General features: G+C 40.2%; 2 protein-coding genes across 9 annotated transcripts in view; both read left to right on the top strand.

Annotated features, from left to right (window-relative positions):
* The first annotated feature begins 132 nt into the window (after positions 1-132).
* Positions 133-14,712, top strand: YIPF4 (Yip1 domain family member 4). The gene is made up of 6 exons (XM_056486495.1): positions 133-460; positions 3,852-4,005; positions 6,689-6,860; positions 9,009-9,086; positions 10,759-10,872; positions 12,021-14,712. Exons 1-6 carry the CDS (start codon positions 376-378, stop codon positions 12,156-12,158), a joined length of 741 nt encoding a protein of 246 aa, XP_056342470.1. The 5' UTR covers positions 133-375; the 3' UTR covers positions 12,159-14,712.
* A 1,305-nt stretch (positions 14,713-16,017) lies between these two features.
* Positions 16,018-26,156, top strand: part of BIRC6 (baculoviral IAP repeat containing 6) — a 170,579-nt gene continuing 160,440 nt past the window's right edge. For 4 of the 8 annotated variants that reach the window (XM_056486489.1, XM_056486493.1, XM_056486494.1 and 1 more), the window contains exon 1: positions 16,037-16,422. In XM_056486489.1, coding sequence (XP_056342464.1) covers positions 16,185-16,422 — 238 coding nt within the window. In that variant the 5' untranslated portion in view covers positions 16,037-16,184. Of the gene's footprint in view, positions 16,423-26,156 lie in introns of all 8 variants that reach the window. The other 4 variants (XM_056486491.1, XM_056486490.1, XM_056486486.1 and 1 more) reach the window with 3 other exon arrangements.

Below are 26,156 nucleotides of genomic sequence, written 5' to 3'. Positions count from 1 at the left end.
GCATCGGGAAGAAAGGGAAGGGAAGGGAAGGGAAGGGAAGGGAAGGGAAGGGAAGGGAAGGGAAGGGAAGGGAAGGGAAGGGAAGGGAAGGGAAGGGAAGGGAGTTGGTTCGGCCCAGCAGGAGGAGGAGTTTTGCAGCGCAGTGGAAGTGACCTCACTGCCGGGCCAGCGCCGGGCTCCAGTCAGCGCTGCAGCACCGGCGGGCAGTCGGGGCGCGCCGTGCGAGCAGCCAATGGCAGCGCCGGCGCCGCTTGTTGTCGCCCCGTGAGGCGGCTGCGCCCTGCGCTCGGTGCCGCCGCCGCCGCAGGAGGGACCTGGGAGGCCCCGGCAGCCACTCGCCTCTCGCCGGCCCCGCAGCCCCCGGAGGGCGGGGAGATGCAGCCCCCGGGCGCTCAGCAGCCGCCGCTCTACGCGCCCAGCAGCGGGGACTTCACCTTCGTCTCGTCGGCGGACGCCGAAGGTGAGCGCGGGGCCGCGGGCAGGGCCGCGCTCGCTGTCCCGGGGCAGGGGCCGGGCCCCGGGGAGCGGGCTGTTCCCGGGCCGCGGAGAGGAGCGGCCTTCCCTGCCCGGCTTGCCGCCACCCCCGCGGCTGGTGTCGTGGCTGAGGGCGGAGCGGGGTGGCCGCTGCCCTGGGGCCGCTGCCCGGGGCCGTGTCCGCGTCACGGGAGCAGCACCAGCGTGGCAAAGGCGGCTCCGCTCCGCAGCTGCTCCGAAACCCGGAGCCGAGCTTGTCCCGGCTACGTGACACAGACGTGACCGCTGTCACTGCCCGCTCCTCCGGCTCCCGTGCTGCTGGGAGCACACTCTGTCTTACCCGAGATTATGTCGTACGTTCACCTTTGCTGTAATGTTGTGCCAAAGCGTCTGCCCCGTGTCTCCTTGCAGCACGGTCATGAAGCAGAAAAACAAGCCGTGTATGTAGTTTAGGGGCTGAAGTGTGGCCTGCTGTCAAACTGCTGCACAAATGGCAGTGGTGTACCAGCAGGCCGTGAAGATATGGCCTCAAACTTCAAAACTGAACATACAGGAGTCAACATCGGGCAAACTTACTTTGTTGGAGAGTGGTTTTTTGGTTTCTCTCCATTTAAATAGCAAGGATTCTGCTTTCATGTATGTACTTAGTTACTCTTATAATGGTGGCTAGGGAATAGTATAAATCCTTACTTCCCACCCTGGAAAGGAATTGCTGAAGTGGAGAAATTGCTATAGAATACCTGTTCTTTAGTGAACTTCATGATCCTTCTGAAACAAGTCAACAGTACAGTTTTGGCTGTGGGGGTTTTTTGTTGCTGAGTTTCTTTTTGCTGGTTAGTTTTCCCTTGTTTTTTCTTCACCTTGGCCTGAAAAGGGAGCTACATACTTCTGAGCAGAAGCTCTGCTTCTTCCCTGGGAGTATTGGTTGGGCAATGCTGAACCCAATCCAGTAAAGCCACCTTTCTGGTAGGTTGTGTTGAATCACACTTGGCTCCATGTTTTTTATGAACACAAGCAAGGTGTGATCTCCTGCCTGGTTAAGTGTAGTCCTGTCCTCAAAGTGCTGGATAGACCTACCCTAGTAAAGAAAAACATAAGCAAAATTAAACATCTTGATATCTTAGAAATAAAATACTACACATTGCTCTCTAATTTTTGTATGTTTTCCAAATCTCAATCCATATGAAAAAATAAAAATTAGCTGTTTCATTTCCCCATCTTATTTCTGTGGGATGTAGGAGCTGTATGGAAGAAAGCTGGAGAGAGGTTCACAATTAGGTCACCAGACATAGTATAAAGAGCAAACTGTTTGGGGTTTTGCATTTTGTGCTGTTTTTTTCCAAAATTAAGAGTCAAGACTCTTGAAAGCTGGTTTTCTACTATGCTGTGTTGAAATGAGGCATCAGAGAGAGTCTGGTTTTGTTTCTGTGGTGTTCAGCCTGAGACAGTAGCAATGAAGGCACCCAGACTCTCGCTAGAAGCCATCAGTGTCATCAGTTCTTGGCAGATTTTCCATCACCCAGTTGCCCCATAGTTAAAAATCTCACTCAAAGCAGCCTGCAGAAGTGGAGGTGACCAATCCCTTTTCCCATAGGTTTCTACAGCTTTGTCTTCCTAAACACACCTAAGATCATGTTAATAGATTTTGTAATTCAAAAGTGTGGTTGCAGGTATTCATTGTCTGCTAAGAGGAGTCTTGGTAAATACAACTTGTGCAGGAATTCCCGTGCCTCAGGATGGATTGTTAGTGGTCCCTGAGAGAGGAGAAATACATGGCTGGTTGGAGTTCTGTGTTTGCTTCTTGGGACAGCTGCATTTATGCACAACCTCTCCTTGCAGAAAGGTGTGATGTTGTAGCAGAAACCAATATTTCTTAATGACTAAAGGGTCCCACAGTCAAGAGAAAACTTCTCAGGTTTCAGCTTGATGCCCAGACATTAAGGTTTTTGTTTTTTCCACCCTCTGTGAACAGCAGACAAAGGCTTTGCTTGAGTCTGGTGAGAATGGTGTATGTGTGCTGGGACTGTGAAGAGCAATGAGAAATTACTGCTTTAAGTTACAGTGATCTTTACAAGGGTCCTGTGCAGATGGTGTTCAAGAATCAAAGGAATGGATCAGTAGCTCATGATTATGAAATACTTGAAAAACGTTTATGGAGAAACTTGAATCTGAGTGGCCTAGCAAGCTGGTCTGGGAAGGAGAATTCTGTTGAATTAATTGTGATACTGAGTGATCAATGAACACTTAAGACATGTCTACTGAAGACACTGAGATTGTCACTGTACAAATTTTGTTTCTATAACACTAGTATTTCCAAAGAGTATGTTGCAAATGTAATCTACAAATATGGCCTGACCTGCCTCTGTGAGTATGTTTCAGAAGTACTTGGTACAGTTAGGTGGGAGATTTGTGCTGAGGAGCTTTAGTGTGTGAAAAACACACAATGAAGAAGAGGCAAAAAAATACTTTCTTTATCTCTCAATATATTTATAGTAAGCTTACACAAAATATTTACACATTTCTGCTTGGATTTTTCTTTTTCAGCAGATAATGGAAATCCATTGTTTCGTAAGGGAATAATTATTCCCTTATATATCTCTTTTTTTTCTTCAAGTTGCTTCTTTTATTTTCCTATACTATTTTTTTCATCTATATATAACTGAATAAAATGAGCAGAAATTTAATATTTATTGGAGATTTTTCCAAAATCAACCAGAACATGGATAAACTGCTCTTTGTTTTGTTTAGTACTGTGGTAGAGACAGATCATAGTGTATCAGAGAGAACTTATATTACTTCTTATTGTCTAGATCCTAAGGATCTCTGATGGCATTCTTTCTCTAACATTTTCAGCTGCATTGAAGGCAGGCTACAAATTAAAACATCTTCAGATGTTTTCATTTTATGGAGAATTTGACATAAAAGCAGAGTGGTTTTGGCTAAAAGAATTCCACTAGAAAAAAAATGAGCACTAAAAGAGGTAAAGAAAAAATTTATAAATAATCCACAATTTATGGCACGATGAGACTCTCGTTAGTTCTTCCTTTTGAGCCTTTAAATACTTAATGATAAAGCATAAATAGAAGCCTTTCTGTAATACCACAACACTGTGTCATAAAACAAAAGTCCCATCTAAAAGCTAAAACCTGGTATTTCAGACCTAACCCAACGTTGTTACTATTGCAGTAAAAGCACAAGTACACTTTCAAATTATTTATCTGTGAAAGTATAATTTTATTTTGTAACTTTGAATGTTTTATGGTGATGACCAACACATGTAGCTTCATATGTTTGTTGTTTATCTTCCAGTACTTTTAAAATCAAACAGCTTTTGGCAAGAAATAAAAAGGTCTATCTTTTTCTCCCTTTGTCTTTAGATCTTAGTGGTTCCATAACAACTCCAGATGTTAAGCTAAATCTTGGAGGAGAATTCATCAAAGAATCTACTGCAACTACATTCCTAAGACAGAGAGGGTATGGCTGGCTTCTGGAAGTGGAAGATGATGACCCAGAAGATAACAAGCCGCTTCTGTATGTTGTAATTATTTTTGGGTATCTTATCTTTATTAGCTGTGTAGAGAAAACAAACAACTTGTAATGTCTGATTGTCCCGCAGCCTTGTGCTGTGACTAGAATTGTTTGACAAATTACTTGACCAATGAGTGTTTTCTGGTGCAAGAATGGAAACATTGTTTCTCATTATGGACTTTAATCTCGGTAAGTATAAAGTTTATATGGCTTTTCTGCTTTTATCTGTTGGTCTTGTAATGGTTTTTTTTAAAAAATGACACTCAATTCTTTGTATATTTTGCATTCATGTTTCTTGATGTTGAAAGAATCAAAGACTAGGCCAATCCTGTGGGAAGATTCCTGTTAAGTAAGTCTCAGTCAATTCTGTCAGTTGTTCTGAAGCAAAAGCATTGTGAATCATGGTTACTACAGTAGGGATGTTTGAACCAAGGTAGCAAAAACTTTATAATTTTTGATGCTACCTTTTACTATAAAGCTAGATTAAAAGGGTGCTAATTTTGAAGGACAATAATGTCCTTAAAACTGAAAGTCTCCTATCTGTTTTTTGGTTCACAAAGAGGTGGTTGCCTGAAGAAAGTTTGTATCTTAAGGTTACTACACTGTGAGGCAGCCTGGTCCTTGTTCTTCACTTAAGCAACTTTGTTCTCAGTGTCTCAGTGTTTTCCTGTAAATTAAATATAATGATGCTTTAAAAAAATTGGAGTGAGATAGAGAGTACTCTGGAGAACTCAGATGTGAGTGTTGTGAGACAACAGATGTCTGGAGAGGTTAATAATGACATTGCTGCTTGGGAAGTGGTTTAATTTAAAGTGTGAAGAAGTAGCTCCTTGTGTGAATAAGTCTGTTTTGTAAACCTCAAACTTTTAATTAAGAAACAGACTGGTGTAGTGAGGTGACAACATAAGAATTCTGACTTTTGTGTAATTTGTTGATTATTCCCAGAAACATGTGTCATAATGAATCCTATTAAGGATTGAAAGAGCAGTAGCCTGCTAAGGGGAGTTCACTAATGCAGTGCTACTGTGCAAATATTTTTTTCAATAAAGTGAGATTTTTTTTTTCGCTTTCTCATTGGGCAGCCTTACTCCAGACACTTGTTTCCTGATACAGCTACCATCACTTTCAGGTGAGGTAGCTGTCAGCTTCATGCAAAAGACAATTTATTCTCATGAGAAACTGTCAGAAGATCTAGCCAACAAGGAAGAATTATTTCTGTACAGAAAATATTTGTGCTACAGTCTTCAGAGTAAAGTATAGGTTCTGCTACATCCTTTTTAGATAAATGGAGGCAAATAGATGCTTCTAGTCTATTCCTTAGATTCAGGGATCGTTAAAAACAATTTTTGTTACTTAGTCACCAGTTAGTAATACCACTTCTGCAGTAGCTTTAGTAATAATAATAAAAAAAAGTTGCCTTGAGGGACTGAATTAGCAGTATTTAATTTAATTTTTTTTTTGTTAAAGGGAAATTGCGGTGGATCATGTCTTTGCATTTATTTCTCAGTTCAGCTTTTTTGAAGAAAAAGCTAAAAAATCTAGACCTTGGACAAAACTTTCATAAATGGACCAAGGATATAATTTTACATTTTTCTTCATTATGTTCTTAAATGTAGAGCAGTATATCTGCTGGAAGTGTCTTGCAAGTCTTCAGAGCTCTTTAGTCATGACTGAAGTTCTGCACATAAAGTGGAATTGCCTATTACTTGGGAAGTCTGATTCCTTCCCCATAGGCTAGAACAGTCAGGGCAACATGTACCTGCTAAGAGTCCTGAGCAGAAGAGTCTTCTGGCCAATTTGTATCTGCTTGCAGTGAGTTTGTAACAGGAAGCAGAGAAGGCAACGAGAGAAGGGCAAGATCTATTGATACATATTGCTGCTAGTTCAATGACTTCTATTTATTTTACCCATATTTATTTTACCCAGTGGAAACAAGCCAGAAGTTAAACTATAGGCATAAACTGGTCTGTTGAAAACTACTGTTGAAGGAAGCAAAGCTTTGTTTTCTTTTAAAAAGCTGGTTTTACGTGATGAATGTAGAATGGTTTAAGATTAGTGAATGTAATGGTATTCTTGCAGAATTTGAAATAAAATATTTTTGTAGTAAGTGTGCTCATGGCAAACTGCTTGGCATAGGAATGCACAGACATTCTTTATGTATGCATGTCTTTGACTTGTCGTTACAATGATACAAATGTGTAACCTGTCCTAGTGCGTCTGAAAAATAGACCTCCTATCTTAATGCAGACTCTCAGGGTATCATGGAATCAGAATAGTTTGGGCTGGAAGTGACCTTTAAGGCCATCCTGCTTGTCTTGGGTAGGTTCGCATCTTAAGATGCCCCCTGTCTTGGGCAGAGACAGCTTTTACCAGTCCAAGTTACTCAGAAATCCCCCATCCAGCCTGGTCTGGGTATGCTGTGTATGTTTTCTGTTCTCAGTCATGTAATTTGTTTTTGAGTGATTAAATAATTCTAGCTGTGTTCCACCTTCATGCTGCATTCAGTAACTGGTATGGTGTTGCTTTACTGTGGACAAACTGTTCCTTTGCTAGTCGTGGCTTCAGAAAGCCATGTGGCTGACAGGAGACTTGCTCTGTAAACCGACTGTTTGCCCCTGTACTTATTTTTTTAGCTCTGTTTCATTACTATGGTGTATAGTAATGCTCACTTGCTTTACAATTTCAGGGAAGAACTCGACATTGATCTGAAGGATATTTACTACAAAATTCGATGTGTGTTGATGCCTATGCCATCTCTTGGGTTCAATAGGCAGGTAGTGAGAGACAATCCGGACTTTTGGGGTCCTCTGGCAGTTGTCCTCTTCTTCTCAATGATTTCATTATATGGACAATTTAAGGTAGGTATAAATCTTCTGCCTAAAAAGAAATCTGAACTAAATTTGGGAATGTGATTGCTAAGCAATTTGCATTCTTACGTAGGTAGAAAGTCTTTTTTTTCCATACTAATGTGGGGCATTTCAAGTGCTGTTTCTCAAGTTAATATGTAGAGAGGCATCAGTTAGGAATGTATTAAATAGCCCACGAGTAAGTTAATCATGATGAAATGTCAGGTTTGTTTTTATACAGTAAAACAAAGGAAAGATACGGTTTCTAGAGGAACCTGATTGATACTAATGGGTTTATAGTCATATTAGTGAATCTTTCCATTTTAATTGTAACCTTTTGTTAACTTGCTTTTTATGGCTAAAAAATGTTAGCAAAAAGCATTTGTTTGGATGCCATGAATTCTAATTTCCTGATAAATTAAGCTGCTTATTTAAGTCATACTATATGACTCCTGTTATCTGGTATATTTAATCTTCATTAGTGATGTTTGCTATTTTGTCATCCCTGCTCAGTTTAACTTTCCTCTGGTCAATAGACTTTTTCTATAATTCCTTTTGAACTCCAAGTTGAATAGCTACTCAGAGGCATTGTACATATTTAATTGACTTCCATAAACACTCTTAGCTTTTTTCTTTCTGTTCTGATTAAAATAAAGAAGTGTTATCATTTATAGTAACAATTTGAATGTAAGCCTAGGTGCTTTTGCATTGGAAATCTTTGACTAAATGTGTGGTTACAGTTGTTTAAAATGTGACCAAGTATGGCAGTAAGCCATATGTAAACCAGCAGAATGTGCTTATGCAAGGATTCTTGTGAATGGTGGGATAAAATCATTCCCTTTGGGACCATATGGTGTACCAAATGCTGACTAAGAATGCACTCTCAGTATCTTGTCTCTATGAGGCTTGAATTGAGTAGACTAAACCACTTTATTGTTCAAGGCTTCTGGGTGTACCAGTCACCTGTCTCCTTGGCAAAGCAAGGACCATTCCTTGATCCTGTGACAGATGAACCACCTCCTGTGTGGAGGTGTACCTCCTGTACAGCAGCACCGGGGCTGATGTTTTTTAGGAATGATGGGTTTACCATATGGATGCAAGGGTGCTGTGTATGTATAAGGAGGGAAGGCTAGCAGCCAGCAACAGGATGACAGACAGCAGCTGGACTAGATGAACCCGTAAGTGGGCTCTAAACTGGAGAGAGATGAGCACTTCTGCTATAAGACTTTAATCTGGTACTCTTCTTTTAGTCAATGGAGGAAAACAGGAAGTAAAAGGAGGCTATGTGCTATTTTCACAAATACTTTAAAGCCACTAAATTTTCTTTCAGTGCTGCTGTGGTTTTTATCTGTGTTTTTCCTATTTCATTCTTCTGGAAATAAGGAACTTTTAATTAAGCAAAGTTTTGAACTGAGCACTGAGTTAATTTTTTTAAGTTCAGTCATTGTATGTTTGAAAATACAGAGACTGGACTTAGACTGTCGTTTCCTTCTAAAAAGGCATTTCAGAAAGGAGAGCTTTACTTCTAGTCTTCCCAGTGGCTCAACACCAAAACCAGCTAAGTTAATTTGAAGGTTCTTTTAAGAATGATTTTAGGATTTCTTCTGTAGTGTAAGAGCAGAACTATGAAAGAAGCAAGAAAAAATAATGGTAGACTTGGTCCCAGGAATCTGAGGCTCTTTATTAAATTGTCATCATGAAGTTCCACTGAGACTTAAAGTCCTATGTCTTCTGAGTGTTCGTAGTTTGAGTAAAGGATAAAGTGGCATTATTATAAATGAAAGAAGGAGAATTTCAACTCCTTGTATTGGTTGGGCTGACTTTTAAAAACTGTCTGAGCCCTTATTTTGTAAGAGGTGAGATATGAAGACATTTTGCGTAGTTTTAACTCAACTTCCTATTCCTGTTGCAATACTTACAGAATACATTTGGTGTAAATTCCGTGTACACCGAATTTACCATTAATGCGATTCTGTAAATGTAACCCCTGAACTTCATTTGCTAATTACACTGTGATACCAAACACTATTCTTGCCACAATTCAGAATTCAATTTTGCATAATAAAATCCTTGACTGCAGTGAAAGCAATTATGGAAATGGATTTTTCTTTTTCACAATGACAATTACTCATATAAATGAATTGTTTTTTCTCTCTCAAGGTTGTTTCTTGGATTATAACTATTTGGATATTTGGATCCTTGACAATTTTTTTACTGGCCAGAGTTCTTGGAGGAGAAGTAAGTATCTGTATGGGAAAAGGATGTAGAGAGAGGTAAGGTAAAGTCTCTTGACGATGCTGTTTAGCAGTAGTTGGGTTTTCATAGTGCTTGGGTTTGGATCTTGTAGCCAGCAAAGAATGGCTGCAGTTGCTAAGTGTAAAGTCAACATTTCAGGTTTTCAGTCTCAAAAATGAAGTCTAATATGCAGAGGTCATCAATTAATCTCTTGGTGCAATAGATGTGTGCTTGGAAGTGATAAATAGTCTGGTAATTTTTGCTGTGAATACCCAAAATTCTACCAGCTTCCTGTGATCCAGAACTGAAGACCATTCTTGAGAGAGAAATGCTTTCAAGTTTTTTGTCCCTGGACTAAATGGACTAAACCTTTTTATTTTTTTAAATGGAAGGCTAACAGCAGTTAGATGTCGTTATGTGTCGTGCATCTCACAGTGTTCGTTTTCATTCATGGCTTGAAGCAGTTGAAACTCATTAAAGTATGAAAGCCAGAGCGTTTCTCAACTGCAAAGTCAACTGGAGTTGTGGCCTGCATCCCTTCCTCCAGCTGCTTGCACCAGGAGGTTGGAGTAGCTGCTTGAGCTGTTTACAGATTGACTCATTAAGTGATTCAGGTGTAAACAACAAAAAATTACATAGAGCAAGGCCCACAGACAGCTGCAGTGGAACAGTCAAGAGGATAAAATTTCTTGAAATGGATCTGTAGCATAAAATGCATTGAACTGTGTTGTGAAGAACTAAATATTCAGTGATGCTTGGTTTTTATACTTTTGCTATGGATATTGCATTAATGTTGCACCAGTGTTGCAGAGGTCCTGTGTTATTTATTTAAACTTTCCTTTTAATCACCATTGCTAGAGTCTTCTTGTGTGAATGCTGTCTTGAAAGACAAAGTTTTATAAATGTGATTGCGTGGTATTTCTGTATTTCAACACAATCCAGATGCCCTTAAATCTATCTGGTTTATGTCTCAAAATGGGAAATTATCAGATGTATAAACTGGAGAAGAAGTATAGGTTTGCAGAGCTTGTCATGAAGGATCATTATCCACAAGAAAATGCTTACAAGATGCCACTACTTTTCCTGTTAAATCCAAGAAGCCTAGCTGTGCACAGGAACATTTCAGACCATAGTAGGGGAAAATCAGACATTTCCTTCTGAAGCTAAAAGTAGTTATGAAGTACTTGGAACAACTGTGTTCTAGATATTCACATTAAATTGAAGCTGGAAATCAGAATTCTGTGCCTTACAGGGATCAAGTTTTAAGTCTTCTGCTGACACCAGAAACATTAACGTGTTTTATGTAACATGTACTTATGTAACATGGATATGAGTATATTAATGCAGAAAATTATGCCTTTGCTTCTTTTGACAACCAGGACTAGCTGGTCTGTGAGAGGTCTGTTGCAGTTCTCCTGGATATCATATATAAATGCTTCATTTGAAAGTGATCATTTACAGTGCTTTGTGGGGGGGAAAAAAAAACCGACATATTTCTAATTTTAGGGTTTAGCATACAAAACCAATTTTTATACTAGCAAGCCTCCTTTAGCTGAAATTTCATGAGTATAACACATTATAATCGTTACTCATAGTGTTATAACAAGAACAAATTATATTTGGTGGCAGAGATTGAGTACTGCAAAGCTTATTTTTATGTGCTTGGAAATTTCAGGTTGCTTATGGCCAAGTTCTTGGTGTAATAGGATATTCCCTACTTCCCCTCATTGTCATAGCACCCGTACTTTTGGTGGTTGGATCATTTGAAGTTGTTTCTACCCTAATAAAAGTAAGTTCATATCATCTATTGAGAATTTAGTTATTTTTAAGTCACTTTCTTAACACTTCAAATAATCTGCTCAGGAAAACATAATGATGTGTCAAAATTTTCAGAACTACAAAGTGAGCTTTGCAATCCTTTTGGTTAGCATGGTGGAAAGTATATGTGGTTTTAAATGTTTTATTTGAGTGCTTGGGGATATACAGTGCTGTTGTTACTGGAGTAGCTTGTATTTTGTATTTTCCTGTGCTCTAATAGTTGTATTACAGAAAAGACGGGATTCTCATTTTGAGAAGAGAACGCATAATTAAACCCCAGAATGAAGAATCTGAAAATAAGCTGTTCTCTCCCTTCCCCCATCACCCAGATTATTTTTAGTCACTGCAGCATGAATATGATGTTAGTCATTGTTCTGAGGCCTCCCCATAGTGGTAGCAGTACAAAGTTCTCAATACCCTTTGCAGAGAAGGTAAGGCTTGATCTGATATAGAGATGGGAGTGTAAGGCATGAAGAATAACTTGCCTGATACCACCTGCTGCTGGACACCTTTTATGGAACCAGCAACATTCCCTAAAAGATCCCAGAATGACATAACACTCTTGAACACTTAAAACCCTTTTAGGTAGCCTTTGAAGTTACTGCTGAGCCTGGGAAGGTTAAGTGATAAAATTCTGTTATGAGCTAAGCTGTACACTTTCTGGAGGTTTACTCTGTTGATTTCATTATTTCTGTCCCTTTAGCTTGCTGGCAAACAGTATAATTGAAGTACAACTAGAGTCTATGATAAGTAACAAAATTGCTGTATTTGAGATTATCAAATCTGTAATTACTGATAAATGATAGAATATAAATCATTAACTTGCCAGTTAACTAATACATAACTTCAGAATAAATATACGTTCATGAAGCCTCTGTTATGTGATTACTACTCACAAGCCTTATGTTAACTTCAGGGTGAATCTCTGCAAGGTTCTTGTCTTTGCACCACTAGTATGAAAATGCATTACAAACACCAAATGGCCAAAACTTCTTGGGCTGTGACAAGTACTACTTCTTATGGCTGGCTCTGTGTTATACTGAGAGAAGTGATTTATGCTGTGGTATTTGGAGAGACTTTCTTGTAGTGTCAGCTAAGACTGTTTATCTTCTTTTTCAGTTGTTTGGAGTCTTTTGGGCTGCATACAGTGCTGCATCATTACTAGTTGGAGAAGAATTCAAGACCAAGAAACCCCTTCTAATTTATCCAATCTTTCTATTATACATTTATTTTCTGTCCTTGTATACTGGGGTGTGATCTAGTGTAAGATGTGGCCAGAAACCATATTTCAGTCATTTGCAGACTGATAGTGTGTAAGATTAAGAAGGCTGGAGATAATACAAGTGACTGTTTTGTATCCAGTTGTTGAGATGTTTTAAGATGGAAGAGCATATTTGTGTATATTATTTAATGAAGCAATTGTAGCTATATAGATTTGTATCAAAGTTCTAGGTTTGTTTAAGACTCTTCAGATTTTAATGAACAAAATAAAAGAACCTTGTGTTTTATAACAAAGCGTAGCAAAACTGCAACTCAATACCTGTGCCAAAAGCACTGGGACCAGATAACTATATTCAAGAATTAAAAATGAGAAGTTAACTGTTAACAATCTCAAAGTGCAATTTTTCTTTTAAGCTTAAACACAGCTGGCTTTTTTTGGCACAGCAAATTCTGTAGATAATATATATTTATGAAACAGTCCTGATTGTTCAGAGAATAGTCTGTATAATCAAGATCCAAGAAGATACTACTTTTAATTTAGTGCCTCTATTACTGTGATTTGGCTGTTGAGTTTTTATAAATTCCAATTTCTTTTCAAAACATGTATATACTGTGTATTTTGTATCTATGGCTTGTGTGTACCGTAAATACTCCTTGGTTAAGGATGTATATTGGGTTTTTAAAAATTGAAGATACAAGTATTTGAAGTTTTCATTTACTATCTCTGACCAAAGGAGCAAGATATTTACTGTGTGACATAAGTAATTAAAGCGCATATTTAGAGAATCAAATTATTTTACTTAAAAGTATAAATTTACAGAGAAATGGGTGAACACCTTTCTCAGCTCTAGTGCTGGCCTAATGTTGGAGAAAAAAAAAGATGATCTATCAAATTTGTGTGATCTTTAAACAATGTTATTTTATGAAGACAAAATAAAAATATTGCTTCCCTAACAATGTTTTACAACATCTTGCTCTGTTTTGCTTTTAATAGCATGGAATTTAACATGCATCCTTTTTTAAATTTTTTTTTAACTTTTTTTAATTTTTTTTTATTTTTACCAATACTATTAATCCCTTGTAAAGAGACATAGGAAAGATTTGGAAGGCCAGATTCTCCCTCCACTAAACGAGGCAGAGTTACAGCCTTAGTAACAGTAGAGCCTTGCTAATTTTGACTCTCGAAGGATTATGTAATAATGTGATGACATGTTAAATATTTCCTGTGTACTGTGTTGATTGCTTATATAATGGTCCTTATGGTAATACTTCTTCACAAGGGAAGTCCACTGAAGTACACTTTGAATGGTACTAACGTAGGCATTTGCAATCTTCAGGATTTAGTATCAACATCTAGCTCTGAGGGTTTTCGGGTATTTTTCTGGCAACAGAAAAAAAGCATTTCCCATTGTCCCCCCTCACCATCTTTTTTTTTTTTTTTTTTTTTTTTTATGCTACAAATAAAAATCAGCCACGATAAGGTAATAGTAAGGGCTGTCCTGGGTCCCTGATGGACATATTTCCATATCAGAACTGTAGTTTTTCAGCTTTTTAGCCTGTGTAACTAGCCAGCTTGGTAATTTATTTTTACCAGTCATTACTGATGCAAAATACATAAATACATACATAAATACATAAATAAATTCCAGCTCTCCCAGCTTATTCAGTTTGCTTTCCTGGCTGATGCTTGTGTTGGTTTTAAATGGAACCACTTGATGTTAGTGCTGGACAGAAATTGCAGTGTAATACTTGGGCTTGTAATATATAAAAAGAGAAAAATTGATAGAGTGATTGACTTTTCACCTGATTTTTGATTTCTGAATAAGTTGTGGTGAAATTAATGCAAAGTGGTACTAAAATGAATTTACACCAGCAGCAGCTAATTTCTTACGTACAAGTGTTTTGAGAGCATTCATACTCCATTCTATTAAAAAAAAAAAAGGAAGTTATAGTATATTAAAAAAAAGTGTATCAGCATTGGAATCTTGCATGATAATCTGGTTTTACTTGTTTTTTAATGACTTATATTTCTTTTTCTAACAGGAATATCCAACTATTGTTATAAGACTCCACCCAGCCCTGGAATCCGTTTAACTTCTGTCCCCACAAAGGTGAAGGGCAGGAACACATTTAGGTTACTAGGCTGTCAGACAGCTTTCAGCTTAGTTCCTCTTTGCACAGTTGTTCATGAGGTGTTCTGTGCATCTGAACTGACTATGAATATCGAAAGGATGCGAGAATGTTCTATTGAATCTCCAAATCCCTTTCCAGTAATGTTCTGCGAAATTTATAGTTGGAATTTTAACTGTTCCTTTCCACAGATTTGGCACATGTATAATATGCAATGTAGATAATGCACTTAACATAGTACATATTTTGTACCCAATTGCAGATTTGCACCTTTTAATCTCAGTATCTTTAGGGTCACTTTATGCGTATGTTGTGCAAGAAACATAGAAACAGCTCTCAAATGACTCTGATAGTTTGTAATAACTTTGCATTCAACAAACTCATATTTTTAGATGAGGTATGTGTGTAAATACAAGATGTATTTTATAAAAAAATTAATTAAACTTGTTTACAGAATGTATGAAGCTCATTTATATTTACTGACTTAATACTGAATAATTAATATTCATGAATTAAGACACATCCATGTTCCTGTGCATGCCACCAATATATTGAAACTATACATAGTACCAGTAGCTTTGAAGCTATAAATAAGTTTTTGTGATAATCAACATACTACTTCAGTCTGTCTAAACTGGAAACTTAGAGCACGTCCGTCTAGAAAGAAAATTGCCTTTGTAAGATGCAACACCTCATTTTGGGGTGGTGACATGGGTATCACACCTTGGTGAGATGCATTTTGAATGATCTCTAGAGAGAGCTAGACATGTTCATCCCGTTTCCTCTTCTACCCGTCAGACATACTCTGCTGTTTATCAAAAGAATTACTTTTACTTGAAAAGTTGATGAAATCCATTGTTGAGACAACATACAGGTTGAGATCTGCTATAATTTTATAATTATCCTTACCGGTGTTAAATGTTATGCTTGAAGTACTACAGCAAGTTTAAAAGCTGCTCATTTTGCTCTCAGGACAATTTTGATTAGGCTGGGGGGCACACATACCCATGTCGGTTTAGTTTGGTTTCCTTATTTTTTCTTTACACACTGTATTTCTTCTAAAATTTCTTTGCAAGAGCAGCAGCCTGTGCTAATTTGGTCGTAATAAAAATATTCCATAGAAAACTTCGTATTTGAAAATTAGCTTTAAGACCATCAGTAGCCTAAAAGCTTTGTGAAATATTTAAGCAAATAAAGCCTGTGGTAGATAAAGTAACGCATATAGGTAGAATGAGCTATACAAACTGAATTGGTACTTTAGTGGGTGAAAAGGGGAAATCTCAACAAAATACAAAATGTTTTATTAAACTGAAGTCATTTTTGAAGCGCTGTTTAAGAGCAGAAAGCGCTCGTGGGTTCAGTGGCCCCGTGCTCCCGGCCCGGGGCCAGGGCCTCCCTTTCCAAGGGCAGCGGCGTTGCGGCTTTGTCACTCGGTACCAGCGCTGAGGCCACCGGCACCCCCGAGTCAAAACCACAGCCGGTGTGGGACACGAATCCCCGCTCCGCTTTTCCCGAGGCGGGGGCGGCGGACGCGCTCTCCCGCTTACGACCCAGGTTTTGTCCGAAGCACTACGGACACGGCAGCAGCGAGGGCCGGGACGGCCGCGGGCCAGGATCGCCCTGGGCCGGGATGGCCGCGGGAGCGGAGCCAGCGCAGGGCGGGCGCGGCGGGCAGTGCGCACGCGCACAGCGCAGCCCCGCCCCGCCCCGCCCCTCGCGGAGCGGCCCCGTCGGCCCCGCCCCTCGCCGGGCCGCGGCCGCTCGGTTCCGCATCCGGCGCGGCTGTGTCACTTCCCGCTCACGCGGGCGCTCTCCCTTTCCCCCTCTCCCCGGACCCGGATGGTGACTGGCGGCGGCGGCGCCAGGGACTGTCACTGAGCGGCTTTCCGCGGGCCTCTTGTCCTGAGGGCGGCGGCGGCGGCGGCCGCGAAGATGGCTGCGGCGGCCTCCTGCTCCTCGGCGGCGGCGGCGGCGGCGGGGCCCGGTCCCGGTCCGGGCTCCTGCGAGTGGCTGCTGCTGCGGGACGGCTGCCTGCGCTGCGACGCCGACGGGCTCTGCAGCCTGTGCTACCACCCGGCGCTCAACGCCATCCTGGCCGTGACCGCGCGCGGCGCCATCAAAGTCATCGACGGCACCTCGGGGGCCACGCTGCAGGCGTCGGCGCTCGGCGGTGAGCGGGAGCGGGAGCGCGGCCGAGCAGGTGTCGTGCGGGCCGGGGGAGCCTCGGCAAGGAGCGGCCGGGCTCGGCCCGCGCCCCGCATGCCGGAGGATCCCCCCGGCTTATTGTCACCCCTTTTCCTTTTTTTGGCCTGAGCGGCCTCCCTGCGCAGGGAGGTGGCGGAGCTGCCGTCCCTGGAGATGTGTAAGGAAAGGCTGGACGCGGCACTCAGTGCCACGGTCTCGTTGGCATGGTGGTGTTTGGTCATAGGCTGGACTCGGTGAATCTCGGAGGTCTTTTCCAACCAGAGCCTATGGTTCTGTGTTCCTACTCTTTGGGGCAGAGGTACTCATGTAGACAGCCGAGGCGTTTTACTTCTGTAAAATATTGGCATGGTTACTGTAAGATTAAGTGGGGATGGAAGGCTGCGATGTATAGGGTTGTATTTTTTAATTTTACTTTTGCAGGTGGTGTTGTGGTTCATATAATGCTGAACCTTCCAAAGATTAGAAGCAGCATGTTAGGCAGGACAGGCATAGTTCTAGTTCTTGTTGGTATGTGATACTGTAATAATTTATTTATTGAGCCTTATTCTATTTTTTTAAGAAGGTTTACTGAGTAAAAGTGTCATTTGTCTTATGGCTTAAAACTATTTAAGATAAGAATTCTTCATTAAGTTATTTGGTGATACGTTTTTGTATGTGTTTGAATAGTTCTTCAGGCTGTTGCCTCTCTCTGGTGGTAGTAACCATATCCCTGCTATTATGTTCAGGAGGCATGATTGTGTACTGTCTTTGTGGAAGCTTAGACTGTAGTATCTCCATAACTATGAAGCAACTTTGTTGACCATTAGAGTTTTTGCCCTGTTAATAAACTAACTCTGTAGAAAAAGATTCCTATGCCATGAACAGCTTTTGTTCTTTGTTCATTAATGGCTTTTAAAACTGTGGCACTTGTCAGAATATGGGTGGTGGGTAGGGTTATTTGTCTCCTTGTGAATCCAACCCTTGGAATAGAAAGATAGGCATCTTACTAGTTGTATGCTTCCATGGTCAGGTTCACCTTTCAGTTGTGTTTTGCTAATAAGATGTTGCTTTGCTGAGTGGTGGTGAAAGGTTGTTTGCTGCCTGAACGTGGTACAGTAATGGCAAGAACTGCATGGGAATGCCATAGCCTGGGCAATATGTACACTTTCACCTTGAAAACCATTAACTGTATTGCAATGTCAAACTGAAGAGAACAGGAAAAAAATTGCTGATTTCCTTTCATAACTCAAAGTTGGTACAATATGTGTAAAGATTCAGCATTTGGGGCATTTGAAAAAAAGAGGCCAAAAGTTTTGTGGAATTAGTAAGAAGGTGCCAGCTGCTTTTGTTGTCCGTTGCTTGCATGGAGAATGAGGCTCTTGTGTGGTGTTTCCTGCATTGTTCAGGATTCAGATCGCTCTGCTTCTATAATTCCCTTCTACCATGCTGTCTCCTAAAGTGCTTTTTTTTTAATAACTTTGTTTCTTTTCTTCAAGCTATTGCAGGAATTTTAAAGTTGCTTTTAAGTTGTAGTTGAGGAGGGCATAAATAGAGGACCTAATTTGTAATTTGCTTTCTGTGTAGGAGATGTTTAATTCTCAGATACAGAAAAGGAAGTGAACTGTAAATCATAGTGATTCTGCACTTTACTGTGATAGAATCCTTGCAAAGGATTTGACTCAGTATTGTAAATGCTAATGGAAATTCTCCCCTAAATAGTAGCTATTTGAAAATAACATATTGCTTTGCTTCTTTTACGAACATTCAATCCTGTATGCTTCCTTTAGTGTCAGTCTTCTCTGTGACAGCATGGCTGTAAAAAATGGGATCTACTCCTCCTCACATAAAACAACAGAATTGCTTGCAATCTACCCAAATTTTATCTGTGCAGTAGAGCTGATGACTTTATTATGGGGAAAAAAAAAATTCTTAATAGTTTGAAGAAACTTTAGATTAATTTTCTCATAGGTTCAGACTGGCATGCCTGTCAGAAATCTGGTTCATCTCAGCGGTTGGTGTCTGTTGCGGCTATTAGCAATCCTGTTCACTCTTGTTCTCTCTCTCTTCCTGCCGTCTTTGAGAAGAGAAGAAGGGAATTTAGCTGCTCTCTGATGTCTGCCTGCATTGTACAGCATGGGCTCTTTTCATGTAGGATAGTAATAGCTGGACACTCAGACCTGTAGACCAAATCTGTCCCTGTTCCCTCCCCTTCCATAAATGACAGGTCAAAGGATATTGTTGCTTCAGGGACTTCTGGTACTATAACTAAAAATAGAGTCTCTAGGAATTAAAACTGCTTCTCCTGGGAGACTGCTTGTCCTCCTTGGTAATTGAGGCTGCAGGTCTTCTGCCTTGCCAAAAGATTTATGTTGGACAGAAATGCTGTTGCTTGTTACCCAAAGAAAAACAAAATGTAGCAGGCCTCATTCAAGAAAGCAGAGCAAGGAAAAGATTTTCCTATCAAGGCAGGATAGGGGAGGAAAAGAAACACAACCAAGCCTCAGTGTGTTTTGTATTTGCAGTCACAGTTCACTGCGGAAATATATATTAAGCTTTGAGCTCATTCTCTGTGAAAAGATTGAACCTGTGGAATGCTGAATGTGGTGGAGCAGTGGAGGCTGCCTTCGTTAGAATAGAAATGCAGATTGCTCTTTGGTGTGTAAAAGAGCGAGGCAAAAGATCCACAGCCAGAAGACAGTTCAGTTATAGATTGGGTCCAGACATTGGGGTGTGGTCTAGATGCTTCAGTTCCTCACGTGAACTTCATTGATCTAATGTGTAGTGATCCAGGCACTGTTCTTCTGACCCCAGTCTGTAGCAATTCAGTGTGGATTGTTATATCATGCTGAATCTTCAGCAGCTCTGTCTCTTGAAGGTGTGTAATCATCTTTAATCTGTTTCCAGTACCCTGGAAGGCCTATTCAAGAGGACCAGGTGATCATTTGCAACAGCCCAGAGCATAATAGTACATAAAAGTAAGGGGGGAAATCAGGTAACAGTAACATTAAGCTCTGTCTTACCTAGTCACAAGGTTGTCCTTTTTATTCTGTCAAGACTGTTGCACGCACACTGTGCATTTCAGAGAACCAGACTGAGAGTGCAAGGAAAATTCTTGTGATTTCTGGATGTTCTGCCTGTTTATTTGCTAGTAGTGGTTAGTCAGGACTGGTTTTTAATCTGTCACGCAAGTCTATCAAGTACTTTATTTTCCCTCTTAGACATTTAAATGTTTCTGTGGTTTCAGTTTCAAGTTGAACACTGGTAACCAAAAAGCATATATGAGCAATCTCCAAATACAGCACTAAAGATGAGCTTTTTCCTTGGCCTCAAAAGATGCAAACCAAAACAGCAAGACAAAAAACCCCTGAAGAATCTAAACAAACTTCCAGATTAGTCTTGAGTGACTCTCTTACTGTTTATAGAGGTGTTTGATTTATCAGTCCCTTCCTTTTACAAATAAAGTAAGAAAACTGCCTCAACTGGGTGAGTGCTGTAATGCCCAGAGTAGTTTGGACAGGATTAAAGTAAAAAATTAAAATGTACTATCAGATGGACAGTTCCAGTAGGTATTTCTAGATTAATTTGATGTAGCAGTAACTTCAGAGCCTTGTTTGCTAAAAGGCATAGTGTTTTGTGACTAAGGCTTTCTAAATTACTGTAGAGGCCCTAACAGAAATCAAAATCTTCAGAATCTGTACAGGGAAGGTCTGTTCATGGTACATAAACACCAGTTCCTGCAGCAGGAACAGGGCTTCTGCATTGTCATCAGAAAGCCCTCAAGGGCTGTTCCTTCATCAGAAGAATTTAGAAGTAAACAGATCCCAGCCCAGGAGGCTCACCTGTGCCTGCAAGTTCAACACCATAAGAGTTCTCTTTTGGGAAGAAAAGACAACTCTTGTTTTTCTTCCACTGCCTAACTTAAAATTATGGTGCCTTGGAAATCTCTCAAGGGGTGTCCATCTCTGTTTCTTTCTGATTCTTTTCCATGTGATGCAGAAGGCAAAACAAGAGGAAAAGGTTCTCTTTTGCAACTTGGAAGTCATAGAGGGAATTTGCACTTCTTTGGGAAGAAACTGTTGGGATACTCTGTCATCCAATTCTACACTTGACTTATTTGAAGACACCATCAACAGTTTCAACAGTTTGAAGCTCATTGATAATACTGCTCAGGTTCTCATTCATTCCTCAAAAGTGGGGTGATTTCTTCCATATTTTTGTTTCTTACATTCTTTTGTTCTGTTATGATATAATAATAATGATAATAATAATGAAGCCTCTTGCTATTAATACAGAGTTTCTCATCACATGGGGAATATTGTCAAATCTAGTGATCTGCTATAGCCCACCTTGCATTTGAGCATACTTAGGTGACTGCTAATCTGGGTGAAATACTTCTTAAAGAGATAATTTAATTGATTTATATGATTTTAAGATAATTCATGAGGCACCTTAAGCATCTGAGAAAACAGGGTAGGAGAACTGTTAGATTTGAGTTCAGTGTTTTATACTAACAAAGGCTCTAGACTGCTGTGAGCTCCATTTGTCTGCTAGCTTAATCAGAGTATGTCAAATATCCCTTGTTACTTTCCAAGCATATTGCCAGACTATCAAAATGCTTTTAATTGATATTTCCAAGCTCTGTTGAAGCACATGTGGATTATCTTCTGCAGAAGCTAAAATAGAGTAAAATTAGAGGTCTTTTTACATAGCTTTCAAGGGATGTTTCCATGTCCATGTTTCATGCAGGGATTCGGAAGTTATAACAGGCAGCAATGCAGGCGTGTTATGTTGCCAGAAATGATCACATAATATTTTTTTCATTTTATTGACAGATCTTTCATATGTGGACCAATGGATTCATGACTGTCATTGCAACAGCAGTGCAGTATTACTAAAGGTTGTAGAATGCTTTAATGTCAGATAATCAGAAATTGGCTAGACCTCTACACATGGACTTTGAAAAAAGTCTTCTGCAGGAAGATGAATCCTGAAATGTTCCTTAGTGAGCTAAAGAGGAAACACTGTGCTGGGATTTGTATCAGGGATTTGAATTTTGTCTTCCTGCCTTAATTGCCTCATGGGTAGTTAAGGCATTTCTTATTGATATGAAGGTTTCTCAGGGAAAGAACTGACTTTCACCTCAGTGCAGATTATCCAATTTCGGTCAAGAGAGCTTTTAATATGCCTACATGATGAACACTTCAGCTCAACTCCCAGTTTTGTTGTGTACTGTGTTGTGTAAGTTGTAGAAGAAACTTGGCAGAAATATATTCTGACGGATAACTGATAGTTTAAGTCTGGAACATTATGGAAAAAAGCAGGTGTATCTCTGTTGGACTTGAAGTAATGAAAACATGGAGAAGGCTTTTACTTGCCCTGCCTAATGATCTTTTACTATTCTGAACATCCTGGTGAGCAGTGATCTGTTTGGATCTAACATCTTGTCCTACAGCTGGTCGTTTCTGACAGCTCACCATGATGTTAGCTAGCCCAGTAGAACCACTTTCTGTGTCCTTAGTTACATTGTTTATAACTATATTTTTATGGCTGCTGTTGCACTGGTATCCATAACTTAAGGAAAACGGAGCATCCAAAGTTTTATAAGACAGACTGTAAGAAAAATCTGTCCTAGATGAAGATTCACCTTAATTCTTTTTTAATAATGATTAGGTCAGATTTTTTTTTGTGTGATGTTGATCTGTTATTTCAGGTTTTCTTTCCAGGTTACTTTCAAATCAGGAAACAAAGCTGTCTGTCCTTGCTTTTACTAGTATTCTTTAATTTTCTCTGAACAATAAGTATGATGTATTTCAGAAGTAGGCTGCCTAGAAGATGGAGATGAGGTTTGCAGTAATGTGGACTCATGGACAACTTTTGAGTGTATCAGACTGTCCCGGGTCATGTTGTGAGATAGCTTGTTGCAGGTTGTCTGTTCCAGTGGGATCGGTAACTTTTCACAATCTTCTTTAAAACTTGTAAATAAAAAATTTACACATGGGTCAGTTCATGTCCTGATGGTTCTTAAGTGATGCCACAGTATTGCTTTCTGCTGTTAGAAAGCTGTCCTTTAAATAGTTAATGCTCTCTTAATTGCACTGACTGCTTGCAGTCACCAGGTGAGTGCTTGTCATTGAGTAGAAGTTTCAAGAAAGATCAGCTATTGGCCTGAGTTCTTTCACTTGTGAAATACAGATGAATACTAACACTTGCAAGTCCTTTGCTGCCTTGTCTTTGGGAAGAGTATCAAGATTTGTTAAGGACCCAGTGTACACTGCTAGTGAAAAGGTAGACAGGAAGTCTGCAGAACATTTATTTTGAAGATTCCTGTGCATGTTGGGGAAAGGGCACTCCACAGATACAGATGATAGTCAATAAACATTGGGCATAACTTAAGTTCAAAAGTGTAAAATTATGGAAATAATAACTTATCTGTCACATCAATATAAACACTATTGTGTTTAAAATTTCCTTGAGCTATTTGCTAGGGCCATTCAATGAGTATTGATAACCTTTTAATGTGTGACTTAAGAGGGAGTTTGCTTAAGTTGTCTTGAAAATTGGTAGCAGTACTGAAAACATACCCAATCACAAGTGCTGGTTAATGAAGGTTTGCATAGCATACAGTCTGTCAGCAGTTCTTCAGTCCCCTGTACAGTCTGGGGAGGGCAGATTGTTAGATCCACTGCACTTCTCTGATCTGACCAAGCATGAAGCACTCAGGATCTCATCGTTGCATTTGGCAGCTGTAGAACAGTTTGGTAAACTCTTCTGTATGAGGCAACAGGCTTCAAAGATTTGTGAATAACTTCATATTGAAAGGAAGAGCTGGGAGGGTGAAGGGTGGCACTGAGAACTGATGGAGTGCCTGAATAGCAGTGGGGAGAGGGTTAGGGAAGTAGGAAGCTGGGAAGATGGCACTGAAGACTGGAAATGTAGTGTTAAGTTGGAGAATGAGAAGGCAGTGTGGTTTATGTGGAGAAGTAGTGGGGTGGACTTAGCTGACTGTCTTCTGCAGGATCCTACATTTATTTTGTGATGTAAATGATGACATGTAACACTGCTTGTTAAACTTTTTTTAGTAGTGGATTTTTCATGTTCAGTTTTCTATAGCTTTTGTGAGTCAGAAGTCGCAAGACCACCATTTTTCAAAAAATAGTCTTAGGTTCTCTGCCCATGCCATAATGAGAAAGGAAAAGTCCTTATTCTGAATCCGTGGAGGAACCTGCTTCCCAGTACCTACAAAAGGTGTCTGGCAAGGCCAGGCTTAAGGTAGCTTTTCTGAATGTCCTTCTTTAGTGACAGAACTCCGGTTTAAGTGAGGTGGTCACTGTGTTCAAATATTCTTATGCTGCAAAGAAGTGTTTAAAATATGCAAGGCCTTTTAATTTTGCAGACTTCTCTGAAGAATTTGAAAAGGCATCCTAAAGAATAGTTTCACTTTTAAATATAACTTAAATGTGCATGAATCTAGTCTTTTCTACTTCAGCTTCCCTGTGTAGAAGTAGTTACAGAGAGGATGTGAAAATGCATTTAATAAACTTGAAATACTTGTAAGACTTTAGTGGCATTGTAGCCTGGTGTACCGGGCTCTGAACCAGCTCATAATGCCAGAATGAGATCTTGGAGTTCTGCTAGGAGTATGAAATACCAGTTAAATGCTCAGTTGTTACCATATAAGCAAATGCTAGAGAAGTTGTCAAGAGCTCAACTGATTATATGTCCTCTTTCAATGTCTGTGTGTTGTATTTCCATCTCAAAAAGAGTGTAACAGATCTAGAAACTTAAGGAGTGCAGTGGTTTATATGTGCAGAACAGTATTGAGTCTGAAAAAGATGATGGGGTGATTTGGAATGGGGAGTTGAGAGAGTGAGGACATGAAAAATCAAAATTGGGAGTTGATTATTCAAGTACAGGAGCTGAGGGCATCAAAAGTAACTGTGAAATAGTGAAATAGGGAGCTCCTGGCTACAGGGCATTGTGGATGCTATTTATTTGTGGAATTACAACAGTGTTGGACAAAGTGATGGAGGAAAAACCTGTCAAAGGTCATCATAATAGTCAAAATCCCTTTTGGGTAAGAAGGTCCTTAAGTGCAAACTGGCTGGGGCTGAGAGTGTTACAGGAAAGAACCATTGTGTAGATTACCTTTCTTAAATGCGTCACTAACCACTTGGTTTAGACCAATGTCTTGGGCAAAATATTGGTTATGAGCATTTTCCTCTGACCTACTGTTCCTGCTTCTCTGGTCAGTACAGTTTTTTTTAAAGTAATGTCCAAAAGAGAAAGGTAGTAAGTCAGCAGTGTGAAATAGCTTTTGAACTACTGCTGCAGTAATGGAAGACTGCTGATAGGTTTTGCTAAACCTCTTTTTCTGCAGACTAAATGAGCCCAGTTATCTTAGTCTTTTCCCCACCTGCTGTATGCTCCAGCCCTCTAACTTCTTAATATCCCCTTCATGGGACTGTCACATATGTGCTGATATCTCAGATGAGGAGCAAAGATGGAACTGATATTCTGGATGTGGGCTTAGTGCCGATTAGAGGAGACTGATCTTTTCCCATGGTCCCCTCTATAGTAACTGTTTGTTGCTGAAAGGATGCACTGCTGCCTCTTGTTCAGCCTGTCCATCTGGATTCCCAAGTTTTTTCTGTTGGGTTGCCACCCCGTCGTTAGGTCCCTGGTTTCTCTTGATGTATGGAGTTGTATCCCATTCTGGGTGTAAGACCTTGCATTTGTCTTCACTGCACATCAGGAGATTGTGTCAAGCCATTCCTCTGTCTGAGATCCTTGTAAAAGGCAGCCCTGCCATTTAATGCATCATTTGCCCTCAGTCATCTCCAGTTGATGTCATTCACAGTCCAAATGAAGGTGCAGCATGATTTGCCATCCAAGCTGTTGATGAAGGTAGTGAACCGTGTATCAGGCTTTGTTGAATGCCACTCCTATGGCTGCCAGCTAGTGTTGTGTCCTAAAGGACAAACTTTGCACATGACAATATAGCCAGTTTTTTACTGGCCTCATAACCCACCCATCTGCTTTTGAGAACTTGCTGCTTCTCCCAGTGTGATGTCTTGGAATCTCCTTGCAAGATTGGAGCTTGGAAGGGTGAGAAGCTAAACCATCTCCTGCCAGACAGTCTTGGGAGTTCAAAAAGTGCCATATGTGGAGATGTTTTCTCCTATTGCAGAGAGTGCAGGATACGCAGTGGGTGAACTCAGATGCCACTTTAGGGACCAAAAGAGGAACTGGTAGTAAAATTTCATCTGGCAAAGTTGCTTTGTTGTGAAATGCTGTGATGGGACTAGCACTTGAAGAACGGGAACTTCCTGTTACTGAGCTGTGAAGTGTTCCTTGCCCGTGTCTGGTTGTGGGTGGAAGCTGTGTAATCTGTCCGTCTGCACTCTTTAAAAGAAAACTTTCCTGAAATTTTTTCATCATTCTTCAATATAAGAAAAGTTTTGGAGAAGAATGTACCCTCTGTGAGGTGTTTGCAGAAGAATTGCAGGGATTTACATTCTCAGTTTACTGTGGCCTGCAGGAAGGATTCTACAATACCTTGTGAAATCTTTCCTAATTTGTTCTTGGGATAACGGTGTAAAGCTCTGAGAAGTTGTTTTTTGTACATACAAGTGAAGCCAGTGATGTCAGATACACGGAGATCTGAAACCACACAAAGAACACGGGCACAAGGAGCTCAGCAGTGTCTTCCTGCTGATTCAC

This window comes from Oenanthe melanoleuca, chromosome 3 (genome assembly GCF_029582105.1).
Source record: "Oenanthe melanoleuca isolate GR-GAL-2019-014 chromosome 3, OMel1.0, whole genome shotgun sequence".
In the NCBI taxonomy this organism is placed as follows: Eukaryota; Metazoa; Chordata; class Aves; order Passeriformes; family Muscicapidae; genus Oenanthe; species Oenanthe melanoleuca.
Note: the sequence above shows the minus strand (reverse complement) of the source record. Positions and strands in the feature narration are given on the sequence as shown.

Coding starts and splice junctions, on each gene's coding strand:
- YIPF4 (XM_056486495.1), top strand. CDS start 376: ATGCAGCCCCCGGGCGCTCAGCAGCCGCCGCTCTACGCGCCCAGCAGC. Junction 461..3,851: donor CTCGTCGGCGGACGCCGAAG/GTGAGCGCGGGG, acceptor CTTTGTCTTTAG/ATCTTAGTGGTTCCATAACA. Junction 6,861..9,008: donor CATTATATGGACAATTTAAG/GTAGGTATAAAT, acceptor TTCTCTCTCAAG/GTTGTTTCTTGGATTATAAC.